Here is a 13,651-nt window from a genome sequence, read left to right as displayed (position 1 = left end):
TGCACTGTTTTCACCTGGTTCTTTGTTTCACAAGCAGGGACAATCAGGTTGTTGCCATTTGTATAGTTCTTAACAACAACAAAAAAATGGGGGCCAGTATTTAAGGCTTTGGGATGACTTCAGAATGTCATACAGATTCAGGTCCTCTGTCCTGTCCACCTTGCTGAATCGGAGGATTTAAGTGTTGTGTTGGAAGCTTAACAATGTAACAGAGTAATCCTTTCTCTAATTTTGATTTCAGAACTACCTTCTTTCTGATAGATCTTCTTAGGCTAGGCTGACTCTGGATCATTGTGGAGCATAAATAATTCAGTCTTGCCCAGTTCTGTGCTCCTTAATCACGATCAGAACCTATCAGGAGAATATATCATTGTCTTTTTGTATTCCATGTTTTGTCATCTGACATTTTGCCACTGTTAAAAACAGGCTGGTCAGATGTGTTCACATTTGCCTTCTGAAAATTAATATAGAATTATTGCTTAAGGATTCATTTACAAAAGCCAAGCTAGAATCTACCTACCTTGTTAACTTAGAATTCACTCAAAAAATTAATTTGCCTGATTAAATTCATTTAATTGTGAATTCTCATGTACTATTAGAATATAATCATAGGATTTTCATGGTGTCCTGGCTAGAAACTACTATGATCTGATTCACATTTTTTATTCTCTCTTTGATAAATATATAAAACTAAAGAGATGTATACAGTTTTTTTCTTTTGACATTGGAAATTAGGACCTTTGTTAAGCTCTGATAACCACCAACAGGAATTTTCTACACACAAGGCTAGGAGAAGCCCTGAGATGAGTGAAAGGAGGTGGGAAGAGATATTTCCGAGACTGCTGCTGATATAAGAGAGAGGCTGCCCACTACTGTGCTGGGAGTTGTGGTCTAAGGCACTTGGGAATAGGAAGTATGGGAATAGGGCCCAAGAACAGTACAGACTTGGGTTTGTAGTTTTGTGTTTGTTGTGGCTGGCAGGGGAGCAATTACTGACCACTTTAGTTTAATCAGAAATGAGCACCAGAAATTGTTCTTCATTTAATAAGATGATCAGGAAGAAAAATTAAGAGATTCTTGTCCAGCTGGCATATCCATAAGAACTGAAGTCTGCATAACACTAACTATGGATTGTGCACTAGCTTGGGATCAAAGAGGACAGTTCTTAGAATAATCAGATCAATAGTGAATAGTATAACGAAGAGGTCGTGCACATGTGTTTGCAGGAAAACAACCGTATGGAATAGACCTCTCTTTATACAGGGATGACTAAAGAGAAAAAAGAAACAAATGTGGAATCTACAAAAAGATTCTTCAGTGTTGGAGGGGAAGAACATACAGTGCTCAGATAGGAAATAAAGAATATACTTTTGTAAATGAATTAAAATTTTTTTAACGTTTATTCATTTTTGAGAGACAGAGAGTGAGTGGGGAAGGGGCAGAGAGTGAGGGAGGCACAGAATCCGAAACGGGCTCCAGCACAGAGCCCGACGTGGGGCTTGAACTCACAAACTGCAAGATCATGACCTGAGCCGAAGTCAGTCGCTTAACCGACTGAGCCACCCAGGTGCCCTGGAAGAATATACTTTTGAAGAAATTGATCAAATTTCTGGTGACATGACAAGTACGATAACCTGAAAATGCCCCCATTATTAACGTATGACAAAATTTCAACATCCGTTCGTGATAAAAACTCTCAGGAAGCTAGGGGTGAAGGGGACTTCCTCAATCTGATACAGGCACGTATGAGAAACTGACAGCTAACGTCATAATTAATGGTAGATATTGAATGCTTTTTCCTTAAGGTAAGAACAGGTCGAGGATAGTTTTTATCACTTCTGTTCAACACTGTATGGGATGTCCTAGCTATTGAAATAAGGCAAGAAAACAAAAATCTTAAAGGTCTAAAGATCTGAAAGGAAAAAGTAAAATGATTTCTACTTGTAGATGACAGAACGGTTTACATAGAAAAATCCTCAGTAATTTACAATGATTTCTACTTGTAGATGACATCACTGTTTACATAGAAAATCCTCAGTAATTTACAAAACAACTATTAGAACTAATTAACGGATTTAAAGATGTTTCAGGATACATACAAAAATAGATACGGATAAGTGGAACAGAAGAGAGTACAGAAATAGACACACATATATATGTGGCCAGTTGACTTTCAACAGAATGCCAAAGCAGTTCAAGGAGGAAAATCTCTTCAAAACACAGTACTGGGATAACTAGATATTCATGAGAGAAAAAAAAATGAACATTAATTCTTATCTCACACTGTACATAAAGACTAATTTGAAACTTACCACATTCCTGAATATTATCAAATCAACAACTTTCCAATCTCCCATGATATAATACTGCTAGTTGGCATTTACTTCAGAGCTAAACATCTTTAATACGGCCTAGCCATTCTACTTTTAATTATTTACCCAAGAGAAGTGAAAATATATCCATAACAAGAGCTGTGTTAGATACACGTGTTTATAGTAGCTTTATTTGTAACACCCAAACTGGAACAATCCAGATGTCTACTGATCGATGAAAGGAAAAATAAAATACGGTATGTCCATACAGTGGAGTACTATTTAGCAAGAAAAAGGAATGCCATGCTGATACATGCAGTATAACAGCATGGATATGTCTCAGAATCAGTATGTTAAGGGAAGCGAGCCAGATACAAAAGGAGTATATACTGTGTGATAAATACAAACTACAGTGACACAAAGCAGATCCATGATTGCTTTTGTCAGAGGCAGATTGTAGAATTCAGACATAATGGGACTGATGATTGGTTCTTGTCCTCTGCCCATGAGTTTCATCTTCTGTCAGATTGGAAGGGCGTTGATGTAGGGGAGGGCTAAGCAACTTTATCTTCTTAACAAAGAGATGGAGATGATTGGGTCCCCAGTATTTCTTTCAGCCTAGGCTCCTTAAAAAGGCCGGTGGAAAAGGCACAAACAGATGAGAAGTTTCCTTGAATTGCTGTTGCTGACCGGGCCAACCGTGGAACTCAGGACCATCCTTCATCGGTACTTAGTTTGATCAGGCTGCTACCATTAGGTGGCACCAAATCATGGCCAGCACCTGGGTAGATTTGGATCACACAGCGAGACCCCAGAATTCCAGGTTGGCCATCTGAGCAAGCTTGCTTATTTCATTCATCTTGCTATCCCTCACCCTGTATTTTACATACCCTGCCTTCTGATGTCATGGAAGGGTTAGGTTATAATTATTAGCGTGTTGGCTGATAAGACTGGACTCCTACACAAATAATAGAATCAGGCCATCCCCAGGTTTTTATTCCGAATCCTTACATGCCAAAGGCATTTTTAGTACAAAGGATAATGACCTGCAGTTCTGCCCTAGCCAGAGTGGAGTTTGCATATGAAGTCAAGAAAAGGATATTCTCATAAATATACCAGCACAGGCAGTGTATGGCCCACATCTGCTTCTTGAAGAAGGTACTCAGCCCTAATCCAGCTTGTTTAGAGGAACTAATGAGAGAATATTTGCATCTTACATGTGTGGGTCTGCCACGATGCCTTATTTTTACTTTTATAATGTGACAAACGGGCAAAGAAAACAAATAATATACTTCATAAAGAAGAAATGTAAGTGTCCAATAAATGTACTCAATCTCATTGTTCAACCTCATTAGTTGTAGAGAGATCTATGCATTTAATGAATATGCATTGAGCACCTACCCTAAGCTATGGGTTACATATGGATGATGTAATAATGAAAAAGATACAGTCCTGTCGTCCAGGTGCTTGGAGTTTGACCAGAGATGTAGTCAAGTAGACAGACAGTTATTGAATAATATGTGATATTTACAAAACAATAGTGAAATGCTCCTTTTACCAATGAAATCAGAAAAGTTAATGATAAATCTTTAGTGCTAGCAAAGGCACAGGAAACATCTTCGTGTCCTACTGGGAGAAGCATAAACCTAGAATCTTTTTGAATTCTATAATATACACAAAATTTTTGCTGATATTTTACCTGTATTATCCCATTTTTAGAGATAAGTAAAAAGAATCAGTGTATATCACAATTTGTGAATAACATTAGTATACACTTAGATAATATTTACCATGTGTGAGACACTCTTCTAAGCACTTGTGTGAGCTTAATATCCTCACAATCATCTGTTGGATGGATAGTAATTGTTCCTTTTTTACAGATGAGGAAGCTGAAGCCCAAAGAGGATGTATATAATAACATCAACAGGATAGAAGCCTGGAGGCCGTACATTATCAGAAACTTTCAAAGTTTCTTTAAGTACAGGGTTATAGGTTATCTATTTTTATATAGCTCTTATGTTTTTTTAAATTTTGATAACCTATAAAAGCGCTCTTTTAATACATAGTGCCATAGTGTTTAGTGGCTTTAACGTAGTTGAAAATGAGAAATCCCCGTTGGTGTTGGTAGGTTGAAACTGACATGTCCTTATTACCACTGATGATACACAGATTTGATTTTTTCACTTTGCCTTTTCAGCATTAAGAAATCATTGTGCAGCTATTAAAGACCTTTTGATTCTGATTGTTTTTATCTTTAATACCCAGATATAATTAAGTTGGGTTTGCATCAGTATACCACTCTTGGGGGGAAAAGTCATTTGAAAGATTGAATGGAAGTAACTTTTGCCTGTAAATAGGGATGAGATCTTTATCTTAAACTACTGTCTTTCATTCTTAATAAACTCAAGGTTTTCAACAGCATACAAATATGTTCTGAATTGATATAAAACATATTAGTTTCATGGGTACAACATGAGTCAGTATACATTGCAAAACGATTATCGGAGTAAGTCTGGCTACCCCTGTCCCCTTACGCAGTTACAGAATTTTTTTGTCTTAACGACTTTTAAGATTTACTCTCTTAGCAACTTTCAAATATACAGTACGGTATTGTTAACTATAGTCACTATGCTGTACAGCACATCCCCATGGCTTATTTATTTAATAACTGGAAGTTTGTACTTTTGACCACCTTCCCCCCTTTCATAGATTAATTTCTTAGAAACAGTTTTTGGCTCTCTGATCGCGCAAGTCCTTAGAGCCGGTGCTCTCCAATAAAGTAGCCGCTAGCCATGTTTGGCTATTTAAATTCAGTAAAATAAAGTTAAAACTTCAGTTCCTCAGTTATGCTGACCTTATTTTATTTATTAAAAAAAAAATCTTTTTTAATGTTATTTCTGAGACAGAGAGAGACAGAGCATGAGTGGGGGAGGGGCAGCGAGAGAGGGAGACACAGAATCCGAAGCAGCTCCAGGCTCTGAGCTGTCAGCACAGAGCCCGACGCGGGGCTCGAACTCGCAAACTGTGAGATCATGACCTGAGCCAAAGTCGGACGCTCAACCGACTGAGCCACCCGGGCGCCCCTACTGACCTTATTTTACATGCTCAGTAGCCACATGTGGCCACGATACAGTTTGTAAACATTTCCCTCATAGCAGAAAGTTCTGCTTGACAGCGTTCTTTTAGAGTCTTTGTGCTCTGCCCTAAATCTTTTCAGGTTTTCTGCAACTCTCAGTGACTTTCTCATTCTCTATCAAATTATAATTCGTGCCGTCTTCCATCACGTGTCTAGGAAGGACACATGATAATGCATCACATTATAAGTCTCCCTTATCAGCACGGGTCATTGTAGTAGCATCTCATTTTGGTGAATAAGCAGTGGCTGATTAAAGTATCTAATGAGAACCATTGGTGATTGTATTACAAATGTTGTGTATGTCCTGAAAGCATGGGTATTGTGTTTCATTCTTTCAGAGAGAGCGTCTAGTGTCCTGTATCATTCTTCTATGTAGGAATTAGCTACTGTAATGTTGTATTTTAGGTGAATGAAAAAATAATGCATCCCTTGAAATCTAGATAAAAAGATTTTGTGAAGGTTTCTGTGGTCGCTACTGTTAGGTTTTTCTGGCTAGTCCAGATCATTTGCTGAAGTTGCTTAAAATGGAAGCCTTTTACAATGTATAAAGTTTAATATAAACTTCTAGTCATTAAGATCTCTGCAGGTAATAATATTATCCTGGTGGAAGTAGAATTGATTTAAGTAATTAGACAATTACTGTTAATGTTTCTTATGTTTATATCATGCTTTCCAGCCAGATTGCAAGCTTCTGGAGAGCAGGAGCCGGGTCTTTATGATTATTCCTATTCTCTGCAGTACCTGGCCCCATGAGTTTCACTTCATAAGTTCTTGCTATAATTCATTGAATTGATTTATTTTCTTCTGTTGCTTCTTGTGCAGGACAGAACTTACAAAAAGCGTGGTGCTCCCTGAGCTAATAGAACTCTCCAGGGATGAAGGCAGCAGTGTGCGGCTTGCTGCTTTCGAAACTTTGGTTAATCTGCTTGACGTGTTTGACACAGGTAAATCTTCCCGCGGACACACCTTTGCTTCTGAAAGCAGTGTTTTCCCCTGTTTTGTAACTGATAGGGAGTGAAGACAGATAAGGGATAGAATTCCTTATGTTGTTTTATGATGAACATTAAGCCTCCCTTCCTCTCTGTCTCTTTCTGGTTCTTTCTCTTGTGGCACCTTCTCTGTGGCTGCTTTTACCTTCCTGGCACCCTGTGTTACTGCATGTTCCATACCTCTCTCTTTTCGCTCATCCATGTTTAACTGCCTTGTGTGGGGAGATAAGAATTGGTTTGGTAATTAGCCTTTAACTTGCTTAACTAATTGACCCTAGGAAAGATGTTGACTAAAGCAGTAATATTCCTTCCTTAATATTTTAATGCTAGAAATCTCATGGCCGTGGGGAGGAAAACTTTGGGATGAGGTGTTTGAGTGGGAATGGGTAAGGAGGTATTTCTTCGTGTTGTGCCAGTCAAATCACAAAGACATCACAGAGACAATTAGCTCCTCTGTGAGTATATGACTAGACTTTTGACGAATGCTGGACATTAATTTATCAGTAAACATTAACCATTTTGATGTGGTAAAATTTGGAGGAGTAAATGTCAAGTACTTGGGTGCGAAACTCTGTTGTGTAATTATAGGATTATGTTTACTTGGATGAACAACATTTTACCCTGAACTAGGAGAGCCTCTTAAAGATTATTGCAGTGTGGCCAATAATTATGTATGATTGTTCCAGAATAATCATTCAGCCTATATCATGAGCCAGAGGAGTAAGAACTATAATACGTGAAAATAGATGAGTGAGTGAATCTCCTTGTCCTGATGATGGGGCACCCCTGGGCACTCAGTCTAGGAGCCTTGGCCCCCTCCTTGCTCTCTCCCCTCACTGTCCACACTCGGTTGTGAACAGATCTGGGCGTAACCTATGTTCACGGTTTCCCCTGCCATTCCTTCAGGGAATGTCATTCCAGTACCACTTGTCATTCCCTTAGCACGTGAAATTTGCTCACACCTCCAGCCTTTCTGCATATTCATTTTTCTCCCTGTTTTTTCTCCCTTCTGTTTTCCTCCTAACCAACTTCCTTCAGTGCTCATTGCAAATACAGTCTCCTCTCTGATTATCTCTGTAAATGTCTTATGCCTGGGGTACACCAGCTGTGGTCTGCAGGCCAGATCCTGCTGCTGCCTGCTTATGTAAATAAAGTTTATTGGAACCTAGCCATGCCCACGTGGCTCTGTATTGTCTGCAGCTGATTTTGGGCCCTAGCGGCAGAGTCGTTAGGACAGATACACTGTGAGGCCTAGAACGTTTACAAAAATTGCAGACCCGTGCCTTATACCAACTATGAGAATAGCGCTCACGTCGTCTTGTGATAGTTTGTGTGTTTGGCTTCTTTGCTGGTGTGAGTTTCTCAAGTTCAGACCGTTTATTACTCGTCCCTCTACTTCTACTTAGGATAATGCGTGTTCTGTACGGAATACAATGAATGTCTAATAAATGTCATTTAGTTAAAATGGTAGATGTGGTCCTGAAATGTAATGATAGTAACAGTCATAATAATACCAATAAACCTGTTGCAGCATTTTGCTTAGTCTTGTCAGACCCTTAATAGCGATTCCTTTCTGACAGTTTAAGAGAATTATGGGAAATTCAGAGTATTTAGAATCAAGATGTAAATGTCGGTGGGATATATGAGAAATTTATAATCTAAGCAGACACACTTAAAATATGGATTAACTTCTTAAAAAAAAGTTTTTTTTAATGTTTATTGTTGAGACAGAGAGCGCGAACAGGGGAGGGGCAGAGAGAGAGGGAGACACGGAATCCGAAGCCGGCTCCAGGCTCTGAGCTGTCAGCACAGAGCCTGATGCCGGGCTTGAACTCACAAACTGTGAGATCGTGACCTGAGCCGAAGTCGGATGCTCAGCCATCTGAGTCGCCCAGACGCCCCCACAATATCAATGAACTTCTTAAGGAAGTGCCATATAAGTAAAAGTGGAGAAATTCAATAAACAGGACATATTATAAGCTAACAATTTCAGCCAGAAAAAGCTGCCCCCCTGGCGTGAGTTACGTGCTAACACGTGAGACCTGCGGCCTGAGCCTGCTGGTCCTCCGTTCACGTCCGCGGTGTTGGGCTTCTGTAGTTATTCGGCCTCAAAGCCTCAATCCTCAAAGCTCTTTAGCCTGTAAGCACTCTTGACATGTGGTCCCGGTGGCCCTCCACGAGTCCGAGCCCCTGAGCCTGGCGTGAAAAGGTTTTGCTGATCTCAGCCCTCTTCCTGCTACTTCTGCGACCAGGGCTTGCCGACGTGTTCTGTGGCCGTGTGGCCAACCCAGCGACTTTCCTTTCTGGAATCTGTATGTGTGCATTTCTCCATGTGCAGCGTGGGCAACTAGATCTAAAGTCTGTTTTGTTTTGTTTTGTTTTGTTTTCCAGATGACAGAAGTCAAACTATCCTTCCCTTAGTGAAATCATTTTGTGAAAAATCTTTCAAAGCGGACGAATCCATTCTTATTTCCTTATCTTTCCATTTAGGAAAACTATGCCATGGACTCTATGGTATGATATACCCTGAGAATTTCAAGATTGTGGATAATTTTTTTCCTTTGTCTTCTGCCTCAGCCACTAGACTGCAGCTCCTCAGTTGTGAAACCTATCCTTTAAGGGTGTAAAATCTTAAGAAGTCTTAGATTTTTGGTAGCATAAGCTAGAGCACATTTAAGAATGACTTTTTCCCTAACAGAACCTATTTGAAAGAACAGTGACCGAAAGAAGTAGTCATGGCCCTTTAAATTTCTGAATATTTTATATTCATATAAAATATCGTATCGGTTGGCATATGATGTAGTTATATTAACTATTGGTGCATAGCAAGTATACACTTATTAACTATTTGTTGGGTAATTAATATATCATGTGAGCAGTTCAGCTTAGAATTTAGAATAATACTCATAACCTGGCATTTTGAACATATTACTCAGTTCTTAGCTTCCTATAATAATGTAAACATAAATTAAGTTATAGCCATCTGCTATACTAAAACATTTTTCAGCAGGTATATTATAGACTTTTAATTGGCCGTTGAAAATAAGGTTTGCAGTATATGATGAGTTCCTTGCTCTCTAAGATAATTTATTAATGTGGAACGAGTCTCTGGATCAAAAATATTTACAGTTTACTTTGCCATCTTTTAGGTTGAGTTTTTAAACTCTTTTCTCTGCAGATACACGTACATGTCTTTTCTGCAGGCAATTTTAGAATATTTACCAGAAGTAAATTGCAGTAATGGTCCTTATATATTATTATTGTAGTGACTCGTCAGTGGTCTGTAGTGTGATACGTGCTGCAGACATTCAGTCGTCATTCCTGCATTGCATAGTTTATACTGTTAAAATTAAAGTGTTATTAAAATCAACATAAGGTGAAACAATAGACCCATTGAATTTCTCCATAAGAGGTACTCTTTCCTCACTGTTGCTTTTATTTATGGTCTTTAACGGTTTACTTGAGTATTTGGTTCCCGTTACGTAAGTGTTGTATTTTGCTTTTCTCTCTCTATTTTTGTTTTCAGTGAAAATGTTGAACAAAGGTTTTATATTTGTTTTAGGAATTTTTACTCCAGATCAACACTTGCGATTTTTGGAGTTTTATAAGAAGCTGTGTACGCTGGGTTTGCAACAAGAAAATGGACACAATGAAAATCAGATTCCACCCCAAATCCTAGAGCAGGAGAAGAAATATATTTCAGTACGGAAGAACTGTGCTTATAACTTTCCGGTAATAGATTATGTATTTGTACTGACAAAAGGTTTTGATGATAACTTTAAAATATCTGAATAGATAGCATTAAAAACCATGGCCATTTATGACCCTGCTGCTTAGCCTTATGTCTGGTGTAGACAGTAGGTCCTGAGTAATATTAGTATAATTTATATTTAACTTTATGTATAAAGTAGAGCCATATGCATGCATTTGGATCTTCCAAATGTGATTTCCACCTAAATTACTATGTAGAGGACATGATTTCAATTGAAATGAAATGATTGTAATATTAGGTATTGATGCACGTTTTTCTCTCCTTGCCACTCATCTTCTCCCTTCCACCTCCACCAGGCCATGATTGTTTTTGTTGATCCTAAAAACTTCCACATGGAACTCTATTCTACATTCTTCTGCCTTTGTCATGACCCTGAAGTACCAGTCAGATACACTATTGCCATTTGCTTTTATGAAGTAAGTGTGAAGAAGTGTTAGCACTTGACGTTTGTTAATTCCACCGATGTATGCTAGATGAGTTTTGGATATTTTGTACACTTCTGTTTATAAAGGTTTATTATATGATATGGGCTCCATATCGTTTTCATATTTTAGTCCTAACTGCTATTTTAAAATTTCCATAATTCTCTTTTTAATATGTTGACAGAAGTCATTTACATAAGCACATTATATTCATTTACCATTTATTGATCCATTCATTCAGCGTACCTCTATTAAGTGCTGACTTTAAGCCAGACATTGTGGTGTGAATATGGGTATCTTTGGTTTGGAAGTAAAACCAGGTTTTATATGCCTTACAATATTAATATTTAACTTTGCATCTAAACTCAAGAACTTGAGAGTAAATGGAAAATCGAGTGACAGGTTATTTATTGCTTTTCGTGCAAATGGATTACGTTTTATGAACATACCTGTTAGGTTCAGCTATTATAACTCTCTTGAGTGGAAGAAGCAAAAGTGAATTTAAACATTTCTGATGAATATAATTAACTTCTTAACCCTAGAGGTTGAAATCTGGATACGTGTCTTGGGTGATCCCAGGAAGCACGTGTATGCTTACATAGTTGCAGTAGGCACATATAAACTGTAAGTTATCAACTTCCAAATATAAATGTCTCTTTGTAAATGGCACAATAAAATATTTCCTGTCTTCACAAGAGGTATCTAAATATTCTTACTCTCAATGAGAATATTTCAGCCCCTTCCTTGCACTGGGTTCCTACATCAGAGCATTGTTTGATTAGCTATAAGCACACGAGGAGCCCGTAGCATCATGATTATGTTGCTTGAGACTCTTGATTGTTGGGTGATAGTATTCTTTTGAATAACACTTTTTCTGGGGTGAACGAAACGTTCATTGTGCAAAATCTAGGAAATATTGTCTTTCGATGGTAACTAATTAAAATACTTCCAGTGTTGCACAGTATGTTTTGGAGGATGGGACGGGACAGAGGGCACTGGCCGGCTGAATGAAATCTCTGTCTCCAGTGCGCCTTAAGTGAGCATTTAGTCTTGGTTACCGTGCATGCTTGTAGTTATTAGATTAATGGTCCAGAGATGGTTTCGTGAGATTCGTGTCTGAGAACGCAATGTTTATGTAATATTAGAGTTTTTACTTATTTTCATCTTTATCCCTTTAAAATTTCATCGTTATTTGTGTTTTGTAGTGGACATCACATATTAGCACCAGAGAGAGAAACATCTTGAAATGGGTACATAAAAATATTTCACTGGTAGGAGTGAGTCTGGCAGTTGTTGATCTAGCTATTTGCTGGGTGGCTAGTTGCCGTGTTCCCTCAGTCATACCATGTAGGTAGGCTGTTCACGATCCTCTATTCCAAAAATGAGTTGTTAGCCTGGGTTTGTCCTTTTGAGCAGTGAAAATCCACTGGTGAGTTTAGGTTTTCCTCACAGGGTTGTTAAATTCTGATAATTACTTTCCTATATCCTAACTTTATTCTTGTTTTTCAGAAAAATAGTATTTTGAAAATATTCTGAACGAGTCAGAAACCCTGTAGAGCAGAGGTTTTTAAAATACTTCCCCCACCCCCTTCTGCCCATTGAAATCTTACCCAGAAGCCCAATACATAGAAAGAAAGAAAGAAAGAAAGAAAGAAAGAAAGAAAGAAAGAAAGAAAGAAAGAAGGAAAGAAGTAGAAACTGGTGGATTTATCATTGTGAGTTCTGTTTTTGTCTGGAGGAGGAAAAAAACCCATACCTGTTCACAGGGGAGTTTAGCTTAGACCCTTCCAGCTCCTTTTGTGCTGATCAAAGTCTTTGATGGGAAAAGCCTTTGATGTCTTGCTTGCTTGGGACTCCCCTCTGTCCCTGCATCACACAGACCTTCCGTAGAACTTGCCCTCTTTAGGAGGTGCTGAGCCAGGGCGAATGCTCATGTGCCTGCACTATCCTGGGAGACCTTGTTGGCCGCTGTAAGACTTTAAAATATGAGCTGGAGGCATCCATGGGCTTATTGCTTATGATACGAAAATTAGGACTCTGATAAATCCTTCCTACATTTGCTGCGCCCATGTGGGCACTTACTTGCCCATTCTCACGTGTCCACACTCCAGAGTGTCATAAAGGAGACTAAAAAGCTGGTTTTGTATGCAATTAATTTTTCTAGAAATCTAATTTTTATATGTATGTTGTAACCTAGTCTCATTTCAGAAGAAGTATCTAACAGGGATGTATTTTGTAAAATTATTATTATAACCTTTAGATGTCTAGTAGTTTTAAATCTGAGAGACTTTATTGCTGCATTTTAGGTCTCTAAACTTCTGAATTCTGGAGTATATTTAATACATAAAGAACTGATAACATTATTACAAGATGAATCACTGGAGGTAATATCTTCTTACTCCTTGGTTTTTACTTCTTTTATGTTAAGTCTGAATATTTCAATGCCCTTTCCCCGCCTTCTTCTTAGGAATTGCATGAATTCTTCTAGCTGGCAATCCCCAAAAGTGTTAAGACAATGTACCATTGTATCATAGACTGGAAATTGAGATCTTTAAAAAAAAAAATACTAGGTTTTTAAAATACGTACATATATTTGCTTATTAAGGAAAATTTAGGAAATGCCAAAAAGTAGACAGACAAAAGAATACCTTTAGTTCCAGTCACTGTTACTGTTTTGTTGTAGTTTAAAAATTTCCCACTTTTTTCTGTGAAGAGGTTTTTATTTTCCACAGTCGCCAATCGTACATTCAATGTTATCTCTTTTTCTCTTAGCATTCTTTGGGGAGTATACTTGTGGAAACTTTGCAGTGCTTTATGTTGATGATGCATTCAGTATATCCTGTTCACTCAAATGAGTACGGGCTTGTCAAAGCTCAGCTCCTCAATATTTAGTCATGGCAGAGGGTGTTATCTAACTTCAGTTGCTTTTTAAAAGCCGAGAGGCAGGTTTTCAGCATGTTGGTTGTGTAGAAGTGGCTGTCTCCGGTCTAGACTATTTGAACAGTATCGAGAGACAAATA

The 13,651-nt window shown here is 38.2% G+C and overlaps 1 protein-coding gene across 1 annotated transcript in view; it reads left to right on the top strand.

Annotated features, from left to right (window-relative positions):
- The window catches only part of PPP4R4 (protein phosphatase 4 regulatory subunit 4), a 103,364-nt gene that overhangs the window by 61,254 nt on the left and 28,459 nt on the right, over nucleotides 1–13,651 (top strand). The window contains exons 8-12 of the mRNA XM_047079866.1: nucleotides 6,271–6,392; nucleotides 8,829–8,951; nucleotides 10,000–10,169; nucleotides 10,506–10,625; nucleotides 12,938–13,015. Of these exons, the coding sequence (XP_046935822.1) occupies nucleotides 6,271–6,392; nucleotides 8,829–8,951; nucleotides 10,000–10,169; nucleotides 10,506–10,625; nucleotides 12,938–13,015 (613 nt within the window). The remainder of the gene's footprint in view (nucleotides 1–6,270; nucleotides 6,393–8,828; nucleotides 8,952–9,999; nucleotides 10,170–10,505; nucleotides 10,626–12,937; nucleotides 13,016–13,651) is intronic.

This window comes from Lynx rufus, unplaced genomic scaffold (assembly GCF_022079265.1).
Source record: "Lynx rufus isolate CCGP_SWC_20201006 ecotype Redwood Valley unplaced genomic scaffold, mLynRuf1.p SCAF_17, whole genome shotgun sequence".
Classification (NCBI taxonomy): Eukaryota; Metazoa; Chordata; class Mammalia; order Carnivora; family Felidae; genus Lynx; species Lynx rufus.
Note: the sequence above shows the minus strand (reverse complement) of the source record. Positions and strands in the feature narration are given on the sequence as shown.